General features: G+C 35.2%; 2 protein-coding genes across 5 annotated transcripts in view; one reads left to right on the plus strand and one right to left on the minus strand.

Moving 5' to 3' along the window:
• LOC110194906 (uncharacterized) overlaps window positions 1-409 on the plus strand; it is a 68,943-nt gene extending 68,534 nt beyond the window's left edge. For both annotated transcript variants that reach the window (XM_020967495.2, XM_020967494.2), the window contains exon 15: window positions 10-409. In XM_020967495.2, the coding sequence (XP_020823154.1) occupies window positions 10-202 (193 nt within the window). In that variant the 3' untranslated portion in view covers window positions 203-409. The remainder of the gene's footprint in view (window positions 1-9) is intronic.
• A 555-nt stretch (window positions 410-964) lies between these two features.
• Window positions 965-24,945, minus strand: part of NAA15 (N-alpha-acetyltransferase 15, NatA auxiliary subunit) — an 88,765-nt gene continuing 64,784 nt past the window's right edge. For 2 of the 3 annotated variants that reach the window (XM_020967490.2, XM_020967493.2), the window contains exons 13-20: window positions 24,316-24,444; window positions 22,880-23,093; window positions 18,881-19,074; window positions 17,052-17,160; window positions 14,535-14,633; window positions 6,081-6,227; window positions 5,272-5,369; window positions 965-3,443 (exon numbers count right to left, since the gene is read on the minus strand). In XM_020967490.2, coding sequence (XP_020823149.2) covers window positions 3,243-3,443; window positions 5,272-5,369; window positions 6,081-6,227; window positions 14,535-14,633; window positions 17,052-17,160; window positions 18,881-19,074; window positions 22,880-23,093; window positions 24,316-24,444 — 1,191 coding nt within the window. In that variant the 3' untranslated portion in view covers window positions 965-3,242. The remainder of the gene's footprint in view (window positions 3,444-5,271; window positions 5,370-6,080; window positions 6,228-14,534; window positions 14,634-17,051; window positions 17,161-18,880; window positions 19,075-22,879; window positions 23,094-24,315; window positions 24,445-24,945) is intronic. The other variant, XM_020967492.2, reaches the window with a different exon arrangement.

A 24,945-nucleotide genomic window follows, 5' to 3' on the forward strand; every position in this document is an offset into this window, starting at 1 on the left:
TCTTTCTAGAGCAGAACAGCTGCTGCACACTGCAACTGAAATATTCCTGGAAATTGTACAGAAAAAGGATTTCCCTGAATTCATCACAACCTACTTAAACCTGGACCACACTTTCCTGGTATCATCTTCCTACAACCACAGCTTTCGTTCCACAGCTGTAGTTGCCATTCATAGTACGGCACAGACCAAATCTAGGCTGTGAACCACCAGCGCTTGACAAAGCCAGCAAGACTCAATCACCGACACAGGAATTCCGCCCTCCCTGACTATCTGAAATACATTATGTTAAACTTTCTTCCACTTTTTTTACTTTCTCCTCCGGCTTATACCAAATAGGTGCTTTAAAAATGTTTTAGTCACCCGTCACAAAATACAATCAGGGCAAGCACTAAGCCTCCCTTGAACTACAGGGTTTTGTTCTTGTTTTTCTTTTAAGATAAGTTGAGACAATATGGCCAGCTTAATGTAAAGGAAAACAGTCAGTACTTTTTAATATCCATGTAGGTTAAAATTACATTGACCTGTGGCCCAATGGATAGAGCACCAGCCCTGGAATCAGGAGGACCTGAGTTCACATCTGGCCTCAGATACTTGACACTTACTAGTTGTGTGACCCTGGGCAAGTCACTTAACCCTGACTGCCTTGCTTTAAAAAACAAAACAAACAAAAATGACAGTGACCTTCAAAAACTTCATCAGGTCTCATTAATAAATTTAAAGCACTCAGGACGGATTGAAACTTTTTCTCCCCATCTTGCTTTCCTGCATCCTAAAATATCATAATGTCATTACAAATTCACGAGTGAATCGAATGTGATGAATTAATTACCACCCGTCAAAGCCAAGCAGCATACCTACACACAGTATTTAAATTACAATGTTTTAGGAGTAGTGTTTGGATGTAAAATGAAAGAAGTCATGGTCCTCAGACCCTAAACAATTTATGCACTATATCAAGTAAACCTGAAAGAGAATATAAGATTTATTCAATTGTTCCAGTAAAGATTGGGTTGGATTACAATATACACATTAGGAATTTATCTCTTAAAGGGTGGTATCTGCAGTAAGAGTTATGAGTAGTCATGGTCATTTCTAAAGACAATCTACAGCCATTTTTACAGTCAAGACAATAGATGAATTTCAGTTCAATATACAATAGAGTTTAAACATAATTCACACACCCCACCCCACCATATGGCTGGTGCCTCCTCAAGCACCTCATCTGCGGCAGAGGTAGCACACCAGTTCTCTCAACATGGAGAACTTAAGTTGCCAGAGGAGAAGTTTTCTTATTTTTTTAAACAATAATACATTGCCATCTTTCAAGATGTTCCTGAGACTGGGCCAGGTAATAAAATAAAACAAAAAAATGGGATTCAGTTTGTACTTTTTATACCATTAAGATGTGGTTTGTAAGTACAGATTAATGGACTAGGAAAAAGTTGGTTTTTAGCCCAACAGTTCATTTGACAAGAATTAGGTCAAAGTCTTCCTGAAAAATACCTCCTCAGAATTGACTTTCTATAAACTAAAAGTACCACAAAAATGTAAAGTGTATATACAGTCTATTCATTTTTACTCAATCTTGTTATTTGCTCAGATACTGCAAAGACAATTAATGAGAGACTGTGGAGCCCAAGGCTAGTTCTCATTATTTCATAGGTTTAGCATATTAAGGCTCATTTCCTCGAGCAAAACCATTTACATAGCAGGCTTCAGTTTTCCCTTAATTAAGATCGGTGAATTAAATTCACAGTACTAGCTGCCACCCTAGCCTTCATTGAGATAGACTGTAATGCCAAGCAGTACTACATTTTGCAACTAGGAGTTTCCCTGACACCAGCACTTAGTATACTACATAAAGCTTCCATTTGCACCAGCATTAACATATCAATGTTATAACTGTACAGCACATTATATTACCTCTGACTTGCACCTGTGTCTGTCTCCATCTGTGTATTTTCACAGAAGCCCAATACCTATTAGTTGAAATATTCACACAACTGTTTTTCAAAACATTTTATTGCATCATATTTGGTACCTTATGTTTGACAACAAAAAGGAAATTACATCTGTAACTGCAGGAATAAGAAGCTGGTCTGTTATTGAAAAAAAATCTTGGGCCCTTTGAAAGTTACAAAGTCTTGGGCTTGCCTGAAACAACTGAGCAAGAAATATATTCTTAGAAATGTAGGGCTTCAAGTATTACAAACCTGTGACACTGTGGAAAAATTCCAGAGGTATCTAAACTGCAGCACTTTTTATTTTTTTCTGCATAACGTGAACAAGGCCTGCTGAGGTTTTTAACTATTAGTCTCTTGATCAGTCATAGAATGGTAGTAAGGAGTTCTGCTCTTTACCTTCAAGCCATGGTGGGTTCTCTCTTTTCACTTTGGGGTGAAAAATTCATACTTCCTTTTTAATTAGTTGGTGCCACATCACAGTGCATTTGGTTCTTGCATTACAGTTTTATTAAGTTTGGCCAAAACAATGCTGAAAGGCTTGCCCCAGGACAGCAATGTTAACTATTTTTTTTCAAGTTTTTAATTAAAATTGAGATTGTTCTAACTGGTTCCTTCAGTTAAAAACTGTGGTACAAGAACACCAAACTGATCATGTACAGTGAATTTTGGAGACACAACAAGCTTATTGAACACCCTATGTTTCTTAATAATTCTGCTTGGTATCTATTTGTCCCATTCACTACAACATCAAGCCTCTGTTGTAGGTTTATCTGTAAATCGTGATTCACATTGCATACTTCCTATGGTCAGATCAACCCCATATCAAACCAGTCAGATGCTAAAGCCCCAACAACTCTTTGTGCTCAGTGAAAGAATCCAGTGCTAAAACAGCATTTTTGCTGTCTGAGATATAGTAATCTCACAAGACAAATTTAAAGTAATATTTCTGCCACACACCTGCTTTGTTAGCTGTAACAGCCTCCAGATTTCATATAAATTAGTTTAAAAACATGGGTGGGTAGGTAGGTATAGGATAAGGTATTTTTTTCTTTCAATTTTAGCAGCTTTTAATTTTTAAGAAACTGAACCTATATCCTGTAATATGTTAGATATTTTATATATATACTTTTTCAGCAGGATAAAAAAAACATAAAACACTATTTGAAGGCTAAACGTTGACTCCTTCCATTCTGTGTAAGTTAGAGCAATGCAGCAGGTGCGTGACAAAAATATTATACACTAGATATGGTCCAAAGTCGTTTCATTTGCTTAAGGGGCTCAAATTTCGTTGGCCAGTTCTTCAGTTTCTGCAGAACTATCTCCATTTATTGTGATCTTGGTGTCTTCCTCATACCCAGGAGGCATGAAAGCCAGAGCGTAGGGGAAAAGCTTATGGCAATTTGCTCGATAAGTTTCAGCAGCTTCTTTACAGTCTCCAAGGCTCCCGTCACACAAGGCTCCCAAAGCCTCCATGCATGTCTAAGAAAAAAGGGTAATTTACAATGTAAAAACACGGAATAAGTTTCTTTTTTGTACTTACGAAATGTCTCATCAAGTTAACATCATTTCCAAAATCAATGAGAAAGGATGCACATTTAGGGAAGAGTGCACTTAATCCCTCACCCATCAGCATTCCTCAATTACAAAATACTCCAAATCTCCTCAGTCAAAACTAAATTTAAAGCAAAAGTTTTGAGCATCTCTAGCTACCTACTCCGTGCCTTTATCATGTCAACTAATGCACATTCTTACTGAAGTGACTTGGACTTGCAGTACTAAAGCTTAACAAAGTCAACTACTTTTAACATATTCAACATTTTACTTAGACAAAACAAAAATGCACTTCCTAAAATGTGAACTAAAAGGATATCTCTGACTTTCTAAAAGTACTACGGAACACAATCAAACCAACACATGGAACCAGGTATTACAAAGCAGTTAATTGTTTACTGAAAATTCCTCATTTCACAGAAGGTAAAACTCACCATTCACAAATCAAACTCCAAAGAGTAACCTGTGTGTTTCCAGCCAATTCATACTGGTTTGCATTTGCTCGCCTTTTCCTTCTTTAAAAGACTCAATTTTCATTTGTTCCTTTTCCTTCCCATCTCAAAAAGGTCTAAAGTGGAAGGTTTGTGGTTTTGTCACAAAGAAACGAAGCCAACCTACCATTCCAGACTTCAAAATGTAGATTCTATTATGTCCTAGTGGTTCTTTTGATCACAGATGCCCAAGCTTAATCTTGTTTTCTTAAACACTGCTTTACACTTCAGTCTTTTCTAAATGACCTCTAGCTTGTGCTGGGTCCTAACCTTTTAACTATAATCTTGATATTGCTACAAAATTTGTTCCCACATTACCACAGCAATTTAATTGTTAAGAACCAGAACTGCTTCCTTCTTCACCAACCTCCTTTTAAAAACAAAAACAAAAAAATCTTCAATGATTGATAGAAACTTCTCTGGGCATCTGTTTCTTCTGTAAAAACTGAGAGGCCTAAACTATAATGAAATGGATGCCTAGTCCCATTTTTTTTTCATACAATGTATGACGGTATTTTTGTTTAAGTCTTGTGAACACATGATGAACGTGACAAATTAATAAACAATAAGATGTAAGCAATGGGGCCACTAGGCGATGCAGGTGATAGAGCACTGAGCCTGGGGTCAGGAGGATCTGAGTTCAAATGTGACCTCAGACAATTAGCTGTGTGACCCTGGGCAAAGCACTTAAGCCCTATTTGCCTCAGTTTCTCATCTGTAAAATAAGGACGCACTGGAGAAGGAAATGGTAAGCCACTCCAGTATCTTTGCCATCTAGAGTCGGACACTTCAGCTGAAAAACAACAAGGCTTAATCAAACAAAAAGAATCTGAGGATTTGTGATTAAAGATCTTATACTGCTATAGTGAAGGATACTTCTGTTAGCTTAATTAATATACTCTGCCTTGCCTTCCTTATACATGTCACTTTAAAAATGTTTATCAATACTGGTTCCTACTCAATAAAGCAAGAATACAGACTGCAATGCAATTATTTGTGAAATTCAAAGACATTTTCAAATACAGAATGGGTACTTATTGAATCAGTGAAGACGGGGGATAGTCTGCACAAGAATTTAGTTGAACAAAGTGTTAAATAAGATTAATTACAGCTGTTAATTGTTCTTTATTCCTGACATATTTAACAAAAACAAAATAATATTTTGAAAAGAATTCACATGTGTAAACAATAGAGAATTCAAATCTCTTGGTAAAAAGAAAAGAACATTCAGGTTGCTTTACAGAGAGACCATGAAAAATCTTTACCTGGAGGTTTCTATTAGTTAGAGATTCATCAAGTGTTGTTGCCAACTCTACTGCTCGCTTCTGACTAGAAGGATCCAAGTAATATACCATTTTGGCAGCTAAATAGGATAAAAGAAATATCTTAGGGTTTTTATGTCAGGTTAAAACTATCCTCCAGTCCCCAAAACTAAAGAAGCCAGGCTATTACAGTAATAACAGGAAAAAATAAAGTCAGAAGATACTCATTTTTACTTTATTCAGTCATCTTATGATTATTTAACAAGAAACAAAAAGGTTCTGCTAAAATATAAAAGTGGAAAGCTCAGTTCAATAGCAAAGTACACAAAGGCAAACAAAACCATTACCCTTTTTAGCCAGGGACACTAAGAAAGCCAAAGACTTAAACAATGCTCCAAGCACTTGAAAGCTGATGGGTAGGATTCAGAGATAGCTCTAAGCACATAAGACCCCTACTCTACACTGACTCAGCTTTGACTGTCAGCACCATTGTCCAGAACTTAATAAGAAAAGGTAAGAATCCACATGCACAAAAATAAATGGATTTAAACACTACAACAGAAGCTTTAACTTCACGGTCTGTAGTCAAATTTACATTAATAGTTGATGCTTTATTTTAAGCCTCTGACCTCAAAAACTTGGAATCTAAATTTGTAGCAGAAATTTGGTAAGAAACATTCAAAAAAATTCCATTCCTGTTAGATAAGGCCTCTCTCCACATCCCCTCAGATACTCAGTCCATAAACTTACCTGCAGACTGCAAACTTACAGGTAGCAATGGGTCCCAACAAGAATGAAAATGAGTTAATTACCTGATAACCTATGTGGCAATGAATCAAAGTTCCTCTTCAGGAAAGTTTCATTAAAGTTCTTTGGGTTGGTTGCTCCAAAAAGCCGGTTCATCTCTTGTTTTAATACTGTCCTCACTGCATCGGGCAGGTCTTTGCTTTCCGACCCTGCTAAGCAAACAAACAAGTGTCCTTTGAGCAATGCAAATTGGGGGACAATCTGTAGTGATCTGAGACCCTACTTACTCGTGTTAATGGAACACAGTTTTACCTAAAGAGTAAATGTTTAATGAGATTTACTTACAGTGAGGATCTATGATTCTGACTGAGTGGAAACTCCCTCCACCAAGGCAGCTTGCTTGAGATTCCCAAACAGCTTAGGTGAATGAATAGCCCAGGGTCACAAAGCCCATAAGTCTCAGACATGGCCAGCATAGTGTTCTAGCAAATGTTGCCTCTCTGCTTACACATGAATTCAGAAAAGCCTAGAAAGGAGGCTCCCAATACTAGAACACTGCCCCCCCAGGCAAACTGCATCTATGACACAGCAGACAAATCCTAGGGAGGTGCCTGAGGTATAAAGAGTTAAGTAACCAGTTGGGAGTAAAACAGCTTATGGGTATCATAGGCAGGATTCGAACCAGGCTTTCTTGACTTCAAGCCCAGCACCCACTGGGCCACACTGCTATATACTTAAGTTATACAGATATATTTAAAGGATTCACATTAGCAGAATCATCTAATATCATATTAGAGATTAATATAAGGCTTTGAAGATTTAAAAGCACAACCTTCTTTTTAATGTTGGATTCACTGATCATTTGATGACTGAAAATATTGCTGGATCAGAATAGTTTCCCAGGCCAGTGTGGATTCTTTCCATTGCCTACTTAAATAGACTGTAGTGTAAGTTTTAACACTGGAAGAGACCAAAAGATCAGATGCTCTGAGATCCCTAATTTTCAAATGGAAAAAAACAAAACAAAACAAAAAACAAACACAAAAACAAACACACACAAAAAACCACAAACAGGCTCCAAGAAGTGATTTGCTCAAGGTCACAGTCTCTGAATTGGATAAAATTCCTGCTAAACCAAGAGCCAGGTGTACAAAAAGTGATATATCTTGTTCTAGTTAAAACCACTTTTCAAGTAACTCATAAATCCACTACAGGAGGATCTGTAGGTGGAGGAAGGCATTTCTTAGAGAAGACAGACCAGTGTGACATATCTGATAGACAGCATCACAATTAAGACTCAAGGTTCAACCCTCTTCTCTATGATCCCTGGCTGTTTAACTTCCACTAATTATAAAATTTAAAAAGATGACATCAAAACAAAACTACACCTCAATTTATTGAAACTCGGTTTCCAAGATTTATTAATAAAGGCATCACTATATAATTAGCTCTACAGGCTAAAATTATTTCTAAATTATGAGATATTCTTTTGAAGGAAACGTTGCTAGAAATCATATTTTGAAACTACTCAGGAGACTCCAACTCTTGTAATATATCAGCAAGCAAATTAATTTTTCTGCAAGTAAGAAGGAATTATATTTTCTTAGCTATGGCACCTTGTAGGTTAGTTTTGGACATTTAAATTGCATTTTGCTAGATTAGGGAATAAGATGTGAGTTTCCTCACCAGGAGTTCCTACTCCAGTAAAATCACAACTCTGTGGGGTACCCCACCCCAAATCCTGCCCCTAGAAAAAAATAAGATATTAAATGACAAAAAGAAAGCTGAATGGTATACATACAACTCTTTAAATAATAATTACTAGCATTTACATAACAGTTTAGGGTTTGACAAGCATTTTACATATATCATCTCGTTTGACTCTCACAACAAACCCATGAGTCACTAGTATTATCTCCATTTTAAAAATAAGGAAACTGAGGCAAAAGTGATTTGCCCAGAATGACACAGCTATTAAACACCTGAGGCAGGAAGTATACCAAACAGAAATGGAGGAAGAACAAAAGGAGATAGAAATAATAGAAACATTCTTTTTTAACTTTCTTAATAGTAGTTCTAAATGAGGTTTTAATCTTGGTTTGTATACACATACACACACACACACACACACACACACACACACACACACACACACACACTCACTCTCTCTTACACTTCAGTATTTCCAAGATCCATGATCCATCAATGCAGATCACAAATTATCAACAATTCAGTAAATCAAGACTGAGTTGCTTTGGCAAACCCACTAACAAGCCTCTCCTAACTTATGTAGGCCGATCTTCAAAGGACAAAAATGCACAGCACATCATTGGGCCAGCATGTGAAACCCTTCTAACATGTTAAGACCATACCCTTTGAGAACCAAGGGTTACCTATGTACCACGTTAAGGCAATGGAATAGGAATTTAGTGAAAATTGGTTGTTAAAAACAAAACACTGACATTCTCCTGAATGTTCTTGAAACAAGTAGGCCAGATGATTTTGTTTGTTTAATTAAGTTAAGATTCACTACCATTGATGTCTTGAGTCTTGCTTTGTAGCACCTTTTCATTGTTGTTGCTTCTTCCAGATTTGGCCATAGCCACTGGTTTGTCCATCTTCTGCAAAGATCTAATTACAGTACCACCCCTCTAACTCAGCGTACTATCCAACTATTTTCTTTGTGGTGGATTCTATTCCAAATTAATCTCCAAAGGGTCACCAGAGTTCTGGTGACCAAAGGTTTTTATTTCGCTCTCCACTTTTTCATGGTTTTTTTGGCCTCTTTATAAATATGTCTTCATGTAGCCAAATCCTCCTCTTTTCCAGAAAAGAGTTCAACCTTAGCAGAATTAATTAATACATGGATATTTTAAGTTTTGTCCTTTGAAGAAATGCCTAGTCAAGACTTCTGGATTTTTCAGATTCTTTCTATTCCACTTCAAAAATCAGCATAAGATTTCCAAAGCCTCCTCTGGCATGACTGATTAATATTTCCCTGAGTTGTGCCTTTAACTCATAAATCATCTGAGCACTTTCAATAACTCCAAGGTTTGTCTCAAATTTGCAAATTTAATCCATGTTATACAATCTTCTGGTGCAAACTCCAGGAACTTTCCATAAAATTTGTCATACCAAGTCAAATTCTCAAAGCAGTAGCTCCAATTCCCTACAGCCTGTAAATAATATTGACTTCAGGGATAAGTTCCCAAAACTCTTCTGGCAAATGGTAGAGTCTTCTGTCTTGTCTCAAAACTGAGCAAAGATGTAAATTCTTGTGAATAATTAATTCCACACAAGCTCTAAACACTTGCCGTTCTCTGAATCCTTTACCTCTAATTCTTCATGTTACATAAAGCTGATTCAGGAGCTTCACAGTTCCAGTGTTTCTCACACTACCTGTTTCTACATCAATTTCTCCAATTGCAAACAAATAAAGTCATAAATGGGTCAGTTGGCTATCAGTGCTACCTAGCTTTTTGTTGTGATTCTAAACTAAAATCCCATTACAATGTATAACATTATATATAAAGGAACATCCATATGCTCAAAGATACTAATCCATAGCTATATGGTACTTTAAGTTAAAAATCAACAAACACTGATTCTGTGTCTGTGTGCCAGTTGTGAGGAAACAAAGGAAAAAGCAAAAGTATTATTCTCAAGTAGCTTCTATTCTAACAGGGAAACAAACATGTACAGATACATACAAAATAGATACAAGGTGTTTTTGTGAAGGAGAGAACACTTACAACTAAGTGGGGAATCAGAAAAGGCCGTCTATAGAATGTGGCACAAGAGACAAGTCCTGAAGGAAACTAAGAATTCCAAGACTGGGGGTGAGGAGGGAGTGCATTCCAAACATGTGTATGATAGCTGGTGTGAAGGCACAGACAGGGGAAGTATTGCAAGATTGCCAGTTTGACCAGAAAAACAAACTGTATGCATACTTGGTTAAGATCCCTTTTAAGGGCTTGGATTGATAAGCATGGTTCTTGGCTATTACCTGAGGTTCATTTGGGTAAGTGCTCATCATATTTTTCCTCCAGATAACATTCTTTCTGAAATTTCATATTTGGCCATCACTATCAAGAACTTGCTTCACAATAGATCCGTCCTACTCTGGCAGTGATGACTCACTCTAGAGGATCTGATTTTGCTGTTGGGTAGGATGCTAACCTTTGGTTGGACTCCTGATGATTGATTCTTTGACTCAGTCACTTCTCAGTCCTACAGACTACTGGAGTTTGACTTCTAACAATGCAACTGACAAAAATTTCACTACAATTTGCATTTCCCTATGGAATTCACTCTATTGAGGGGCAATATAAGGAATAAAGAACTTTCAAATTATTTTACAAACATCTAAAACAAGTCAAAGAAAAACTCAAAATGGTGCTAAGAAAGAATGAATAAACTCTCTCACCAATGTCCTTAAATGATGGGTAAATCATTTCACAGATCACATGAATGTAATTACATAATGATTTCTATAAGGCTACTGATTTGGTTCTCACTTATATAAATAAACTGGAAATATGGTTTGAAACATAATATATGTTCCATTGGAGGAATATAACTTAAGAGATGTATTATATAAGCACCAGTTGTTGTTGTACAGTATAGAGAAATAGCAGTGGATTTGGAATCGAAGGACCTTTGGTCAAATCCTGGCCTGTTTGCTATCTCAATGCCCTTGGGCAAAAATCACTTATCCTCTGTGTTACTTAGCTCCCAGATCTGTAAGTTACATCAGTAGTTCTCAAAGTGTGGTCCTGAGGGTCCCCAAGACCTTGCCTAAGGATCCATGAGGTTAAAACTATTTTCATAACAATGTCAAGATATTATTATTAAAAATACTTTTTTCCAACCACATGAGGCTAAATTTTCTTCATATACTTGAACCAAAATATCACCAACAGATTGAATGCAAAAGCAAATACAAAAATTCAGCTGTCTTCTATTAAGCCAGACATTAAAGAAATTTGCAAAAGCTCTTTTGAGTCCTCAATAATGTTAATAGTGTGAAGGGATTCTGAGATCAAAATGTTTGAGCACTTCTGAGCTAGATGATCTTCAAGGTGCTTTTCAGCTCTAAATCTATAATCTTGGGCTGAGTTTCAAAATTTTTATCCATAACTGGAGTAAGAAATATTGATTAAATCTACTATGATGAACTGGGGCTCCTAGTTAGATGATCAATCCTCAAAATGACCATAAAAAAAAATGAGTATGCATAAATAAGATTAATAAAGGTTTGTTTTTAAAAAATATAAACCATTAGAGTAAGAAGTTGCATGCTGTCAGTTGTAATTATTATATTAGATTTAAAAAACTTTTTGTGGAAAGGTATTACATGGGAACTGACTGACGTGTCAAAACAAAATATTTTTAAAAGTAAAAATGTTAAAAAGCTAACAAATTCAAAAGGGACTAAAAAACCCCCTCTATCAATAGGAAATCTTAAATTCCTATAAAAAGGAAAGATATGGGAAAATTGTAAATTATAACAAATAAGCAAATGTAACACTAATTTAAAAGGCATGCCAGGCACTGGGATGCATAAATAAAACAGCAAACAAAGGAAGCATGTGGTTATCCTGGCTTTGTAACTTATTCTGACTTTCTGTATAGCATATAAGGCCAATTTTTGGTATTTTAGATACTTAGTAGAATAAAGAGCTACAGAAAGAACAGAGGTGATCTAAGAAAGGAAAATATAGGGCCTGTGTTGAAAACAAGACAATACTTTGCTAGGAATTTAAAAAGAAAAAAGGTCTAAATGAACGTAGTGTTCAAGTACCTAAAACTGGATGGATATTGCTCAGGTATTTTTCAATTCCATGGAGGTCAGAAAAAAGGAAGGAATGAGATTTTTACCTGCTTGCTTTTACACTGTAGCAATAATTCTCTCTGAGATTATTTCAAATCCTTATCTTTGAGGCTTATGAGAAACAAAAATTTAAGTCAACTTTGGAATCTACATTGTGAAGTACTAGTCCACTCTGTTTTATTCATATTTTCATTTAAGGACATCTTCATAGGATAAATAAATTACTATCTGGACATGGTGCTTTCTAGGTACATATGAGATGTTGTATAGCGTACAGAGCGGTGGCTTTGGAATTAAAGAACAATTGTTCAAATCTCTCTTTCTAGGGAGAGGCATCTTCAAATATACCTTGTTACATTCTTCCAATAGCACTTTACAAAATGAATGTTACTGGTAAACTGTGTTTTAAATACATTAAGGGAATGAATTATTTAATGACCAGTGAATCTTTTTATAATGAGAAGTTATCCCTTACATGTATTTATATTGTAAGTTTATATTGTCACATATAGGTTTCTGGCAAAAATTTACATTTAACTAATTAGCTGATAACAATAAAGTGGAAAGGTTTTTGTTTTGTAAAGATACAGCAGTCTGTGAATTACTGACTGCTGTCACTGACTGAACTCTGTCCTCCAAAGCATTTCCATGTGACTCTTCCAGCTAGTGAATTCTACTGAATAACCGGAGCAATGACATAGCTAAAGTTGATGCTTAAGAATTCTAACTTTCTCTTCAAGAAGCATTCTGCCTGTGTCAATGTGGAGTCTATGTGCATTTACATTTCCCATATAACCCCTGGAAGAAAAGTTAGCCAAACAGACAATCAATTCACATAATCTTTACACACTCAATAAAGGCACACATGTACCTAAATATACTACAGTTTATTCATGTTTAAATGGGAGATAACACAAATGCTCAGGAATTAAATGTGCCCAGGAAATTAACACTGTGATTTTTATTGGATCTTGGGACCTAAATTTTTCCATGGCTCAAAAATCACAGTAGAATTTGGTGGAAAAATAAGCATCAATTATTATAAAATGTTTACTACTATACACCTTTTCAGGAATATACTGAACTAGTAATAAAATATGCGCGTGTAAAATATTTTGGGAAGGAATCCCACTCTAAGATTTACATAACTTCTTTCATTATCACTTCAAATACTATGTTTCTGATTCTACTTCACAACTTCCTCCATCCCCCCCAAACAGATAAACAAATGAAAAATGACAGAACTGTATCATTTAGGTTGAAAGAAATATTAAAGGTTATAGAAGACAATGTCTTACAACATTCCCACATTCCCTAGATAAATACATAACATCCTTGACAAGTTATCCAACTTTTATTTGTACACACCCAATAATAAAGATTTACTACTTAATAAGGGAGCCTAATCCGTTAGGGGGCCAGTACTATCAGACTATTTTCCTAATTTCAGGTGTGTGTTTGTTTTTCAAAAAAATTTGAAATAATGTTCATAGCTGGAAATTTTAATGTTAACTTGACACAAATTATTTTGTGGTTTTGTTATTTGGTTGATTTTTCTATTTCCTCCATTTAAAAAAAATTCCAATTTAACTACAACATTTAACATCTAGTAAGAGATTACCTACCATAAAACGTTTCTGAATTCTGAAGGCTAAAAGTGTTAAATTCAACTTCCTTTTGTCATGTTTAAAAAAAAAAAGACACCTAGAGAATTACAATATGCCAACAAAATACTTCTGATTTCAAAAACAGCACATTATACTAGACGGTGTTAGACTGGGAATAAGGAAACCTATGTTTTAATCCCAGCTCTGCTAAGTTATGAACTGTGTAACTTTAATGAAATTATGTCTCCTTATCTGTAAAATGAAGGAGTTAAATTAGACAATCTCTAAGGTTTCATCTAGCTAAAAATTCTATGATTTTAACACCAAAACAACAGTGTTTTAAATTTTAAAAACATTTGCTTTGTTGTGAACACTGATTTTAAAGGCTTACTTTGATGAAATTTTACTAAAGTAGCAAACTGACTCTCCAAACATTATTTTATTCCAGATAATACTTTGCACCAAGTTATTAATCCACTTCCTAAAAATTCAGATTTATCAAACAAATGAATCAGAGAACAATTATTATATTCACTTTCCAAAAGGATTCTTTGCTTTTCAAATAAATTTGCCATGATTCCTTAAAATAATAAATTTCTCTAAGATAGTGATAAGAACTTTTATGTGTCATGGACCCTTTGGACAATCATGTTAAGCCAACCTAATCCTCCTCAAAATATTATTTTTAAACATATAACATATTTAGACTTACAAAGGAAACCAATAATATTGAACAAGTGATCAAAATATTTTTATAACAAGTTCAATACTCAAAATAATATGTCTACCAAAGCCTGAATCAATGTTATCAGTTCTCAGATATATGCCTAACTCGGTGCCATAAAGAGAATAAGATGCTCAAGTACCTCACCTGAACTTATTTCTGGTCAGTTACACCTGTAGCTTTAAAAATGTAGATATCAGCCATGAGTATCACTGCTCTTCCTCCAATTACATTAATAAATATTCAGTATCTTGAAGAGAATTTCTGATAAATCCATGTATATCACTTAGTCATACTATTAACAACAAAAACTGCTGTAAATGTGAACTGTAAGGGGTTAAAAACTAATACATACCAGCACTGAACAGGCGAATCATGCACTCATGAAGCCAAGGATGACTGGAATCAATAGCAAATGCCCTCTTTACTGACTGAAGCATCAAAAGAAACTTTTCTATAAAAGAAAAAATTATACGACGTTAAAAAATGTTTATTTTATAGGATGTCCTCAACTCAGAGGATTACCTAAAATAGATTAACAGTTTTGAAAAAGAATAACTAAATGAAAGAGTTTATTATATTTTAATTGCAGCATATTACTTGTATCAAATGATTCCTATCTTAGCAGCAATGCAAGCTAAATCAGTAGGATCCAAGGAACATAAAAAGTCGTATCTTAGCATTCAGCAATCTCAGAGTTATACTTCCTCACAAAAGCTTTGGTAAGGAAACAGTAAAGCATGTAGTAGTAGAAAAAATAACAGGAAAAACATATGTGCTTGAAACTGTCACCTGCCATGTGATCACCTTAACATGGTTTTCCTTCTAATCCTTCTGACTACACAAATCCAGGCAGGGCCAGAACTGAGCTGTCTTTTTAAAAATTCATCAGGGGGCAGCTAGGTGGTACAGTGAAAAAGAGCATCAGCCCTGGAATCAGGAGGACCTGAGTTCAAATCCAGCCTCAGACATCTGACACTAACAAACTATGTGACCCTGGGCAAGTCACTCAGCCCCTTTGCCTAGCCAAAAAAAGGGGGATTCACCAGGACCAGACCCTAGCCCAGCACTGGCTTTTGATGTTCTAATAATAAGCTCTACAGCATCAAGGTTTCCAAAGTATTTTTGCCTCCTACAAACCATTGAGGCCACATTATAGAGATGAGAAAATCATCCATATGTAGAACAACCTTTACTTTTTATGTAAATAAGAGTAATGTCTTTTGTTTTCCCTTTTCATATTTATAGATTCTTGAAACCATATCACTATCATGCTTTCTAGGAAAGTGTTCTGAAATGGTTTTTCCAGGGGCAGCTAGGTGATGCAGTAAATAGAGCTTCGGCCTTGGAGTCAGGAGGACCTGAGTTCAAATCCGGAGTCAGACCATGACACTTAATAGCTGTTTGACTCTGGGCAAGTCACTTAAACCCCGACTGTCTCACTTTAAAAAAAAAAAAAAAAAAGAAACGGTTTTTCCTTAGTTCCTGTTGAGCCCAAAGTTCTCAATAACGTCTAAGCAAAGGGAAGAGATTCTTCTACCACTACGTTCAAAGACTGCATAACCTTAGTATTAAATGTCATAGACGAATAAATCCTGGAGAATCCTTCATTCCAACATTAGAGATGTAGAATTGCTAGGAAGCTCAACGATCTGTAAGGACCAGCTCCAACCCCTATGATTTGTTGGTTCACAGTCTTGTTGATGAAACAAAATTTACAGAAAATAACTTCGAGACAGAGCAATGCAAGGTGCAAACAAGGGCTAGACAGTATAGTGTGGTCTAAGAACACCACTTCTTATAAAAGCATAACTCTAAAAAAGGATAGTGGACCCAGTTTTTACAAGAATGAAATATTTTCCCTGGGACTTAGTTTCTTTATCTGTAAATTGAAAGGGTTGGATTAGGTGTCCTTAGAGGTCCCTTTTGAGCTCTAGAACTATGTACTCCGACTGCCTACAAGGTATTTCCAATTTAATTCCCTGCCATATTTCAAAGTCAAGATTCATCATTCCTCAATCCCCACAACAAAATTCTTCCTACTCACCAAAACTGGCTGTCATCATTGATTCCTCCCCTCTATCACACTCCATATCTAGTCAATAGTAAAATCTTCCTTCACATTGCATGAGAAACAAGTGACAATGTGACCGTTCTTTTCTATTCGAACGACCACAAACCCTAGTTCATGCCCTTATACCCTCAGGTATGGAATACTCCTTTCCATTATTTTATACCGACTTTAATACATATCACCGATCATGTCACTCCCTTAAAAATAAATAAATAAATGAAAGTAAATCAGCGGTTCCCTAATTCTTACCAAGTAAAGATCAAATTCCTTATTCTCACATTTAAGGTTCTTTACAATATGATCCCAGGCTACCTTTCTAGCCAAATTATTAATTATACTTCTAAATTAACTCTATGGCACCAACCTGAGTGTTTACTTTTCCCCAAACATATTTTGTGTGCTTGTTCATGCTAGTGACTCTCCTAGGAATTCCCTGTCTTATATTTCTGTTAATAGAAATTCTACTCATATTTAAAGGTCCACTATAAATGCCACGTTCACTAAAAAAACTCTGATTGCCTATTCTGATCACCTACCTTTTCTCTGAAGTCCTATAACACTTTATTTAGATTGCTCAAATGGGACTTATCACATATGTCCCTAATAGACATTAATTCTATTATTAAGGTTACTAAAGTTTTTAAAGATACTAAGGTACCCACTCCCAGATCTCGTTCACAATAGGCATAATTAAATGAATATATGACCATGCTAGAATGCATCACGGTATCTGCTAAGAGATCCTACTGTGAATGACTTATATAGCTATGCCAGAGTATATATTCTTTCCTCACTTACCTTTCCTAAAGTAAATCTCAAAGGCAAAAAGATGGGTTTCTATCTTGTTCTTTACTAAGTTCTTCAATGGTGTTAAAAATTTAATAGCTTCTTCCAATGGAGTTTCAACCTAAAAAAGATATCATATAACCATACCAATAATTTAGTAACTCAGCTTCTGATCACTATTAACTCTAACTCTCTGTATTTGAACACTGTGGTGAAGTTATTTATAATGCTGAATTTATTAAAGTAGCTTTAGATAATATCTTTTTATACACATTTTATTAGTTAGGTATCTCTTACCAAAAGTTTGCCCACTCAACTGAAAATCCTTTTTATCTGTCTAACAGGATAACAAATTATAATATTCAAGGATAACTTCTTAGGCCTATGATGTGGCCAATTCACAATCTCATGAAATTTCTTAGGTTTATAAACAAAAATGGCAAGGAATTACACATTCTGCATTCAAGAGTAAAGAAATGTGGAATGTAAAGGACATTAAAATTTCATGGAAGTTTCAAAAGAGTTTATAAGAATATGGAGAATACAAGTGCATTAACTAAATAGAGAGAGGAAAGCAGTTTAGTGTACTTAGGACACACAGAGGATGGGGAAGTTCTTCATTAACCACCACAACCACCCATATATTCAGTCACTCAATCCACTTCTAAATATATACCACGTGTGTGGTCTATGGAGACCTTTTGGGGTGTTGTGCCCATTGGTGCTAAATAAATTAAAAGTTTTAATTCCTTATTTACTAGATCAATGTAAGGGGGAATGTCTCTCTTCTAATTACGGTTTGGTGTTGAGTATTTTGGAGATTTTTTTTTATTACAAGTCTTTGAACAAGTGGAGTACTATGGGTATGGAACACTGCACAAAATGCTAGTCTTAGTTGATCACTGGTTAGTTCTGCTGAAATTTCCTCTCTTCTTTTTTTATTCTTGGTTATAAGTGATGCATGTCTGGGAGGTGAAGGAGAGAATATTGGGAAATGAAGGCAATTTAAAAGCAAAAGATTATCAATAAAAAAATTTTAGAAGTCAGTGTAGGGTGTTATTCTGAAATTAGGTCCAAGTTCCTGTCAAAATATGGTTACTATGGTAAACTTATGAGAGTCTATCTGTATTAATAAATTGATTCTTTGAATGTTTGGGGAAATGTGGAGAAGAGAAGGGAGAGGAAGAGAAAGAGAAGAAAGAGGAGGAGGAAAGAAGGAAAGTGACAGAGAAAAGGAGAGTAAGAAAGAGGGAGAACAAGAGAGAGAAAAGGGAGGAGAAAGAGAGAAGGGGAAAGGGGAGGAGAAAGATGGGTAAGACAAGGAGAATATGGTATAAGAAGAATTATCTGAGAGTTGTCTATATGCCTCAGCACAAAGACTTTAGCTTAGATAGCCTAACATTGCCAGATCAAATCCTGGTTTAGCATACCTTTTTAAAAACATCAGCAATAAGAGTTAACACATTTATAATAAAACAAAGCTATGCTTGTGTTCATGAATCTACTGGGGAAAGGCATAAGGCAAATGACCCTGAGTTAAAAAAAGGAAAGATAAAGAAGTGTGTTTATCAATAGATTAAAATGTTATCAATGAACAAACAGCCAATTCCAATTTAACAAGTTTGCAAATTTCCCACTTCAATACTCTATCTTCAGATCAGCAAATATTATTCAAGTTTTGAACCTGAAATATGGAAGGAAAGATAAAAAGAAAGGGAGATGCAGGAGCAGATTAAAAATGAAAAGCACTACCTAGATTTCAAAACTATAATCATATTGGCCAAAGAAGACTTGGTCTTCCATCCATTTCTGCCCAAGACTCCAAATATACCAACAAGTACCTTGGCCAGTTTCTCAGGGATAAGTTCTTCTTTTGGACCTCCAATTTCCTCATCATCATCATCCTTCTTCTTCTTCTGATTTCTCTGCTGCTTCTCCTTCTCCGCATTCTTCTTCTCTTCTTCAAGTTGAGCTTTCTTTTGAGCTCTTCTTTGTTTATTACGTAATTTCTTTAGCTCTTTGTCTGACATGTTTGCTATAAATAGAAAATTTTAAAATGACTAAAACTCTTTTTGAAGTTTCAACATCCTAATGTTATTTATTTCATTTAGCATCACCACTCCCTCAAAAATATTGCATGGAAAAACAGGAGCATGCACACACAAACACACGGAACACATTTTAAGTCAATTAAGATCAATTTTTTAACAGTGAATTTCCTTAATATATCTCTCACACCTGCGCTGGCAATCACTGACAAATATATCTGAAAGTCTATTCTATTCAAAATTGCAAGCAGTAAATTACTTGTCTGTGATGCCAATAAGTAATGCTTATTAGGATAATTCTTATCATTAATAATACTTGGGGAAGAATTTTAAAAATTTCAAAATGTTTCACTATGAAAATTCAAAAACAAAAAGGGGGGGAGGGGGAGATGGAGTAAATACCTAACCTGCCCTCACTTTCTTGCTCTCTCTCTCTCTCCCCAATCAAGAATTAAATAACAGCCAAAATAGACTCAAACAAGTAAAAAGTCACAGACACAAAGACAATTATGTAGAGAGTTACAATTGTTTAATTTATTACCAGTTACCACTCAATGCCTGAAGATAGTTAAAACTCTCTTCACAGTACTACAGTAGTTTATAATTTACACATCTAAGTAAAATAAACCAAGCATCAAGGTAATTCATGTGAAACAAATGCCGGCAATGACTAATATTGTTAAATTGAACCCTTCTCAGCATTACAAGGATCTAAGACATCTCCAGAGGCCTCAGGATGGAAAATGCTGTCCACATCCAAAGAAAGAACCATGGAAGTTGAATCGCTATCATTTATTTTTACCTTCTGTTGAGTTTTGTTTCATCTTTCTGGTGGTTCCTCCTATGGGTTTTAATTTTTACTTACAACTTCATTAATGTGAAAATATGTTTAATAGGAATAGCCTGTATCAGATTGTGTGCCATCTTGGGGAGGGTGGGGGGAGGAAGGGGGAGAAAAACTTTCAACTCAAAAGCATATGGAAGTGATTGTGGATATATCAAAATAAATTAATAAAATTTAAAAATAAATTAAAATAAAAAAAAAGAATCAGCTCACAAAAAAAAACAAATGTTGGCAACCTTCCTATATGAAAACTGCAAGCCTTATTAATTAGATAATTATTTCAGTTTTTTGCTTTGCATACACATAAAAAAAGGCCTATGAAAAGAAGACATCATAAACCATAGATCACAAAAATCACCTACTCCTACCTCCTTATTTTTCAGATGAAGAAAATGAGGCCCAAAAGTTAAGTGATTTTGTCTAAATTCAGAAAGCTAATGAGATAGCACGAATAGTTAACCTGGGTCTAACCATGACTCCCAGGCTGGTGTTCTCTCAACTGCACTGTGTTGATACTTTCTTTTGTTAATTTTTAATTCTTGATTCATTAGGATGCTGATTCAATTAAAAAAGAATTGGAGTTTTTATAATACACCATTTATAAAAGGCAACTTAAATTGGCAGTGTAAATTGTGTCAAATTACATTTTTCCATCTTAAACTGGTATAAGCATTTATCCCAAAAATAATTCTACTCAGAACCCACATATTCACTGATAAAGTAAGCCAGCAATTTACCAAGAATAAGTCTCATGATGCCAACTATGGCAACTGTATGTCCATAATACTTAATATAATGACTTTAAAAGTGTTCCTTAGCCAAGAGATATCCTCACTTCCAGAAAGAGAAACTAACTCCACACTCTGCTGTGTGTAGGGAGTTTTCCGTGCTCACGTAAGTGTTCAAAAATAGATTTGCTGCCAGAGTTCAGGAGTAGCTATCTCATTTCCCCTAAGAATATAAACTGCTTGGCATAAAGTAGAAGGTTTGGGCTGATGGTACTGGAACTAATAATAAGCAAAATCAATGAACTAACATCCAAATTCTAAAATACTGAGGAATTAGAATAAATAAATTAAAAACTTCAAAAACTCCAGCACCCCAGAATGGTAAAAAGCCAATACTAAATTTCAAGATAAAATGTGTTGCCCTTGCTTTAGCTGCTGTCCATGAGATCATTACTGTTCACTAACCTAGTGGTTTCAAAATGTTCCCAAAATAAGGGTTCTTTCTAAAATAATAAACATGAAAGTATGTATATTTATGTGACCTGAGTTCAAATCTGACCTCAGACATCTGACACTTACTAACTGTGTGACCCTGGGCAAGTCACTTAACCCCAATTGTGTCACAATAAAAAAAGGAAAAAAGAAAAAAAAAAAGAAAGCAGGCCTAACATCTTCTGGGTTTTTTTTCCCCAAATTTTCCCTATTTTCCTTTCTATCTCAAGGGTATTCTCTACCTCTAGACGTTCCAAAAGTCTAATATTGGTGGATTTCACCAATGTATTTCAAACTTTAAAGTGTTTCATGGACAAACTACTTTGGAAAACACTGATTTAAACCTTCACAAAATGAATTCTATGATTTGCATTCATTAAAGGATGACAGAGTGAAAGGTTGTGCATTTTTATACCATGGACAGAGGGCAGCAGGAAAAAAAACTGACAAAAGCTATTTTAAACTTCTCCTCTCCTTTGTCTGTCTATAAGATCTGCTTCTCTCTCTCCTTTTTAATGTGGGGGAAGAGGCACTATGGGTTGTGGACAGAGAGCAAAACTAGAAGCCATGATGACCAAGGACAAGTCTTGCCTCAGATCTATACCACTTTGTGACCCTAGTCAAGTGGATGGGAAGTGGCAGGGAAGGTGCTGAACTGAATTGGCAGGAGCGCCCAGAACCTCGTTATGCCATGTCTAGTCCACATTTCTTCCTTAGATGAACTCAAACAGAATTTGACATCACTGAATCTAAATCTCTCATTTAACTGATGTAAAAGCCATGGCCCAGGGGGTAAAAAGACTTGTCCACTGACCCTTGGCCAGACAAAGTCAGAATCAGGCTCAGAGCACAGGTCTCCTGATTCCTAGTCTAGTGCTCTTCCAATTATTCCAGGTTGCCCTCTCAGCAATTTCAAAATTGACACAGATCAAGTCTGCAAAAATATTTAAATTTATTTCTAGCTCCTGAACAAAAGGAGCCACAAAATGACAACTGCAGTCAACTTTAAATGACCCAAGGCCGATTTTACTGGTGCCACTGACATAGTTTCCTGCTGAAGAAATGCACCAGCGTAAAAGGCCAGTCCTATAAGAATTGAAGCCTTCAGAGTTGACCAACAGCATTCACAAACTGTTCAAAAGTTCTTCTCAAGGTGGTAGGGAAAATGACTGGATGACAACTGGCTTTTAGGTTTTATCATTATGTGGAGACAGGTTACTAGGAAGGTATAGCAGGGAGAAGAACAAACTGAACAATGTGATTTTCTCCACAAGAGTCAGAAAGCACAACATCTGTAGTGGAAAAAACACCAGGCTGGGAGAGAAGAAACCTGGCCTTCAGTCCCAGCACAGACACTAACCTATTATAAAGAACCATTTAATTTCTATGGGCATCTATAAAATAAGGGTGTGAGACTTCATGGTCTCTAAGGTTTCTTTTAGTACTAATGTACTATTCTTTTCTACACATAAAAATTATGAAATTCAAAAATACTTAGTAAATGTTATTGGTCGTCATTAAAGTGAGAATTTCTTCCACAAATAAGTTGGTAATAGAAATATAACTGAGCTGTGACAATCATTCACTTTTCAATGCAATACACAAAATACAACATTCTCAGTAACAGAAAGCATCTCAAAGACAAAACAGGATACATAACAAGAAAGCATCTGTTCATATGCACACAAAACAGAGTAAACCAAAAGAAACTGGAGTGATCTTTTATACCTGTATCAGCCTCATGTTCTTTATTCTCATCTGTTAGTGGGTTATCATGAAGTTTCAAATAGATCTCTATAGCAATCCTCGCTGCTTTGAAGTAAAACGGATGTTGTCGAAGTACATCTTCTAGTTTTAACAAGTCCACATAAGACCTAAGTGTAATCTTCCTCATACAGTACGTATGAAAGTCAAACTGGTCATCAGTGATTTCTACAAAATGCTAACATAATACAATGTTCTTTAGCAAGTATTAATGTAGGGAAATGTAAAAAAAAAAATCCTATAAAATTCTGGAATTACTTTGATTTCTTGTCGCGAAAGAATTAGGAATATGAAACCCAAAACAAAAGTTCATAGTAAATCAAAATTTATCCTTAAATAATACTGTAAAGGACATCAACAGTAACTAAAAAAAAACAAAACAAACTCCAAAATCTATTACACACCAATTAAAAGTAAAATGAAAAGATGAAACAACAGTTAAGAAACTCTATGTAGAAATTAATTAGAATTAGTGTTTTATGAATACTTAAGTAGAATTATTGAGAAATAAATGGTAAGGGCATTACTGATGAAAAATAAATTGGCTTATTAAGCATGATTAACATTAGTATGTGCTTTTTAAAATATCAGCCACTAGGCCCTCTAAAAGTAGGAAATTTGAGTAAGAGTATATCAATTTGAGTTCATTCACCAATTAAGTTCCTTCTTCTATTTCTGTAAGGCACTGTATTAGCTGGGAGGGATACAAAGAAAGAAAGGAAGCTGTCCCTGTTCCAAAGGAGCAAACATTCTACTGGGGAGGAGGGGGGGGTGCCTCTCCCCACAGGACCTAGAGAAATGTAAAGTAAACACAAAGCAATTTGAAAGGTGGAGGGCGTAGGACACCCAACGTGAGGGAGGAAGGACGGTCAGAAAAGGCCTTGGGTAAGAGGCTGCACCTGAGCTGAATTGGAAGAGATGAATAGGAGAAGAGGGGCAGGAAAACATTATAGGAATGGGGGCAGTTTTACAAAGGCAAAGAAAGCAGGAGATGGAATGCAGCAATATAGTGTACAGAGAAGAACCAACTGACCAATTTGGCAAAGACACAGATTGAAAGAAAGAAGAATAAAGTTTGGAAAAATAGGCTGGAGACAGATTGTGAAGTGGTCGAAATGTTCAATGGAGGAAATCTGTATAGGGAGAAATAAAGTTCCTTGAACAGGGGAATAGTATAGTTAGATTCCTGCCTTAGAAATTATCCATTTGGCAGCTGTGTCAAATATGGATTAGCAATGACATCCAAAGAAAATTTCAATTAATATGTTTATGAAATTAAAAAAAAAACTAATTCTACAAGAGTTAGAAAAACTATACTATAAGAGACTTTTAGAAAAAAAGTATATGTCAAAACAAAATTTCAATGAAGAAATTTCATGACAAAGAAATATTTTACTTACTCTCTCAATTTCATGACATTTCTTAAGTGCTTCACCAAATTTATTCATTGCCTTATAAGCCTGCGCACATTCTGTCTGGAACCACATACACTGCATTTCATTCAAATTTTCCACTGCAGATGTTCCCTCCTATTGGAATAGCACAAAATATATTAATAAATCAACACTAACATTTTATTGCTGCACTGAACTCTGATCAATTCTGCAAGAATCACTTAATTTTTTAAAGAAGGTAACTGCCTGCATATATTCAGGGCATATGCAGAAGTAAGCAAAATTATATTTCTAACCTATGCAAAAATAATTCAAAGATTACCTACACATCTGTCATAGATTGTAGAAGGACTTCCTATAATTGGCCTCTCAGGTTCCCGCCAACTTTTAAGACTTACAACAAAGACTTAAGAACATAAAAGAACATAGAATTGTTTGGAAATGCAAGAGCCTACAAATAAAGAGCAATGTTTTTAGGTTTCTCATGTAGATTTATCTGACTTTTTTCTTTTAGACACTTAAGATTTCTAACCAAAAACAGTTAAAAGAAGATAGAAGTCTGTTTAATTCTAATAATTATACATTACATCTGAAGTCAAAGAAAAATAAATAAAAAAATAAAAGCTGATTCAATTA

This window comes from Phascolarctos cinereus, unplaced genomic scaffold, assembly GCF_003287225.1.
Source record: "Phascolarctos cinereus isolate Bilbo 61053 unplaced genomic scaffold, phaCin_HiC Scaffold_9;HRSCAF=440, whole genome shotgun sequence".
In the NCBI taxonomy this organism is placed as follows: Eukaryota; Metazoa; Chordata; class Mammalia; order Diprotodontia; family Phascolarctidae; genus Phascolarctos; species Phascolarctos cinereus.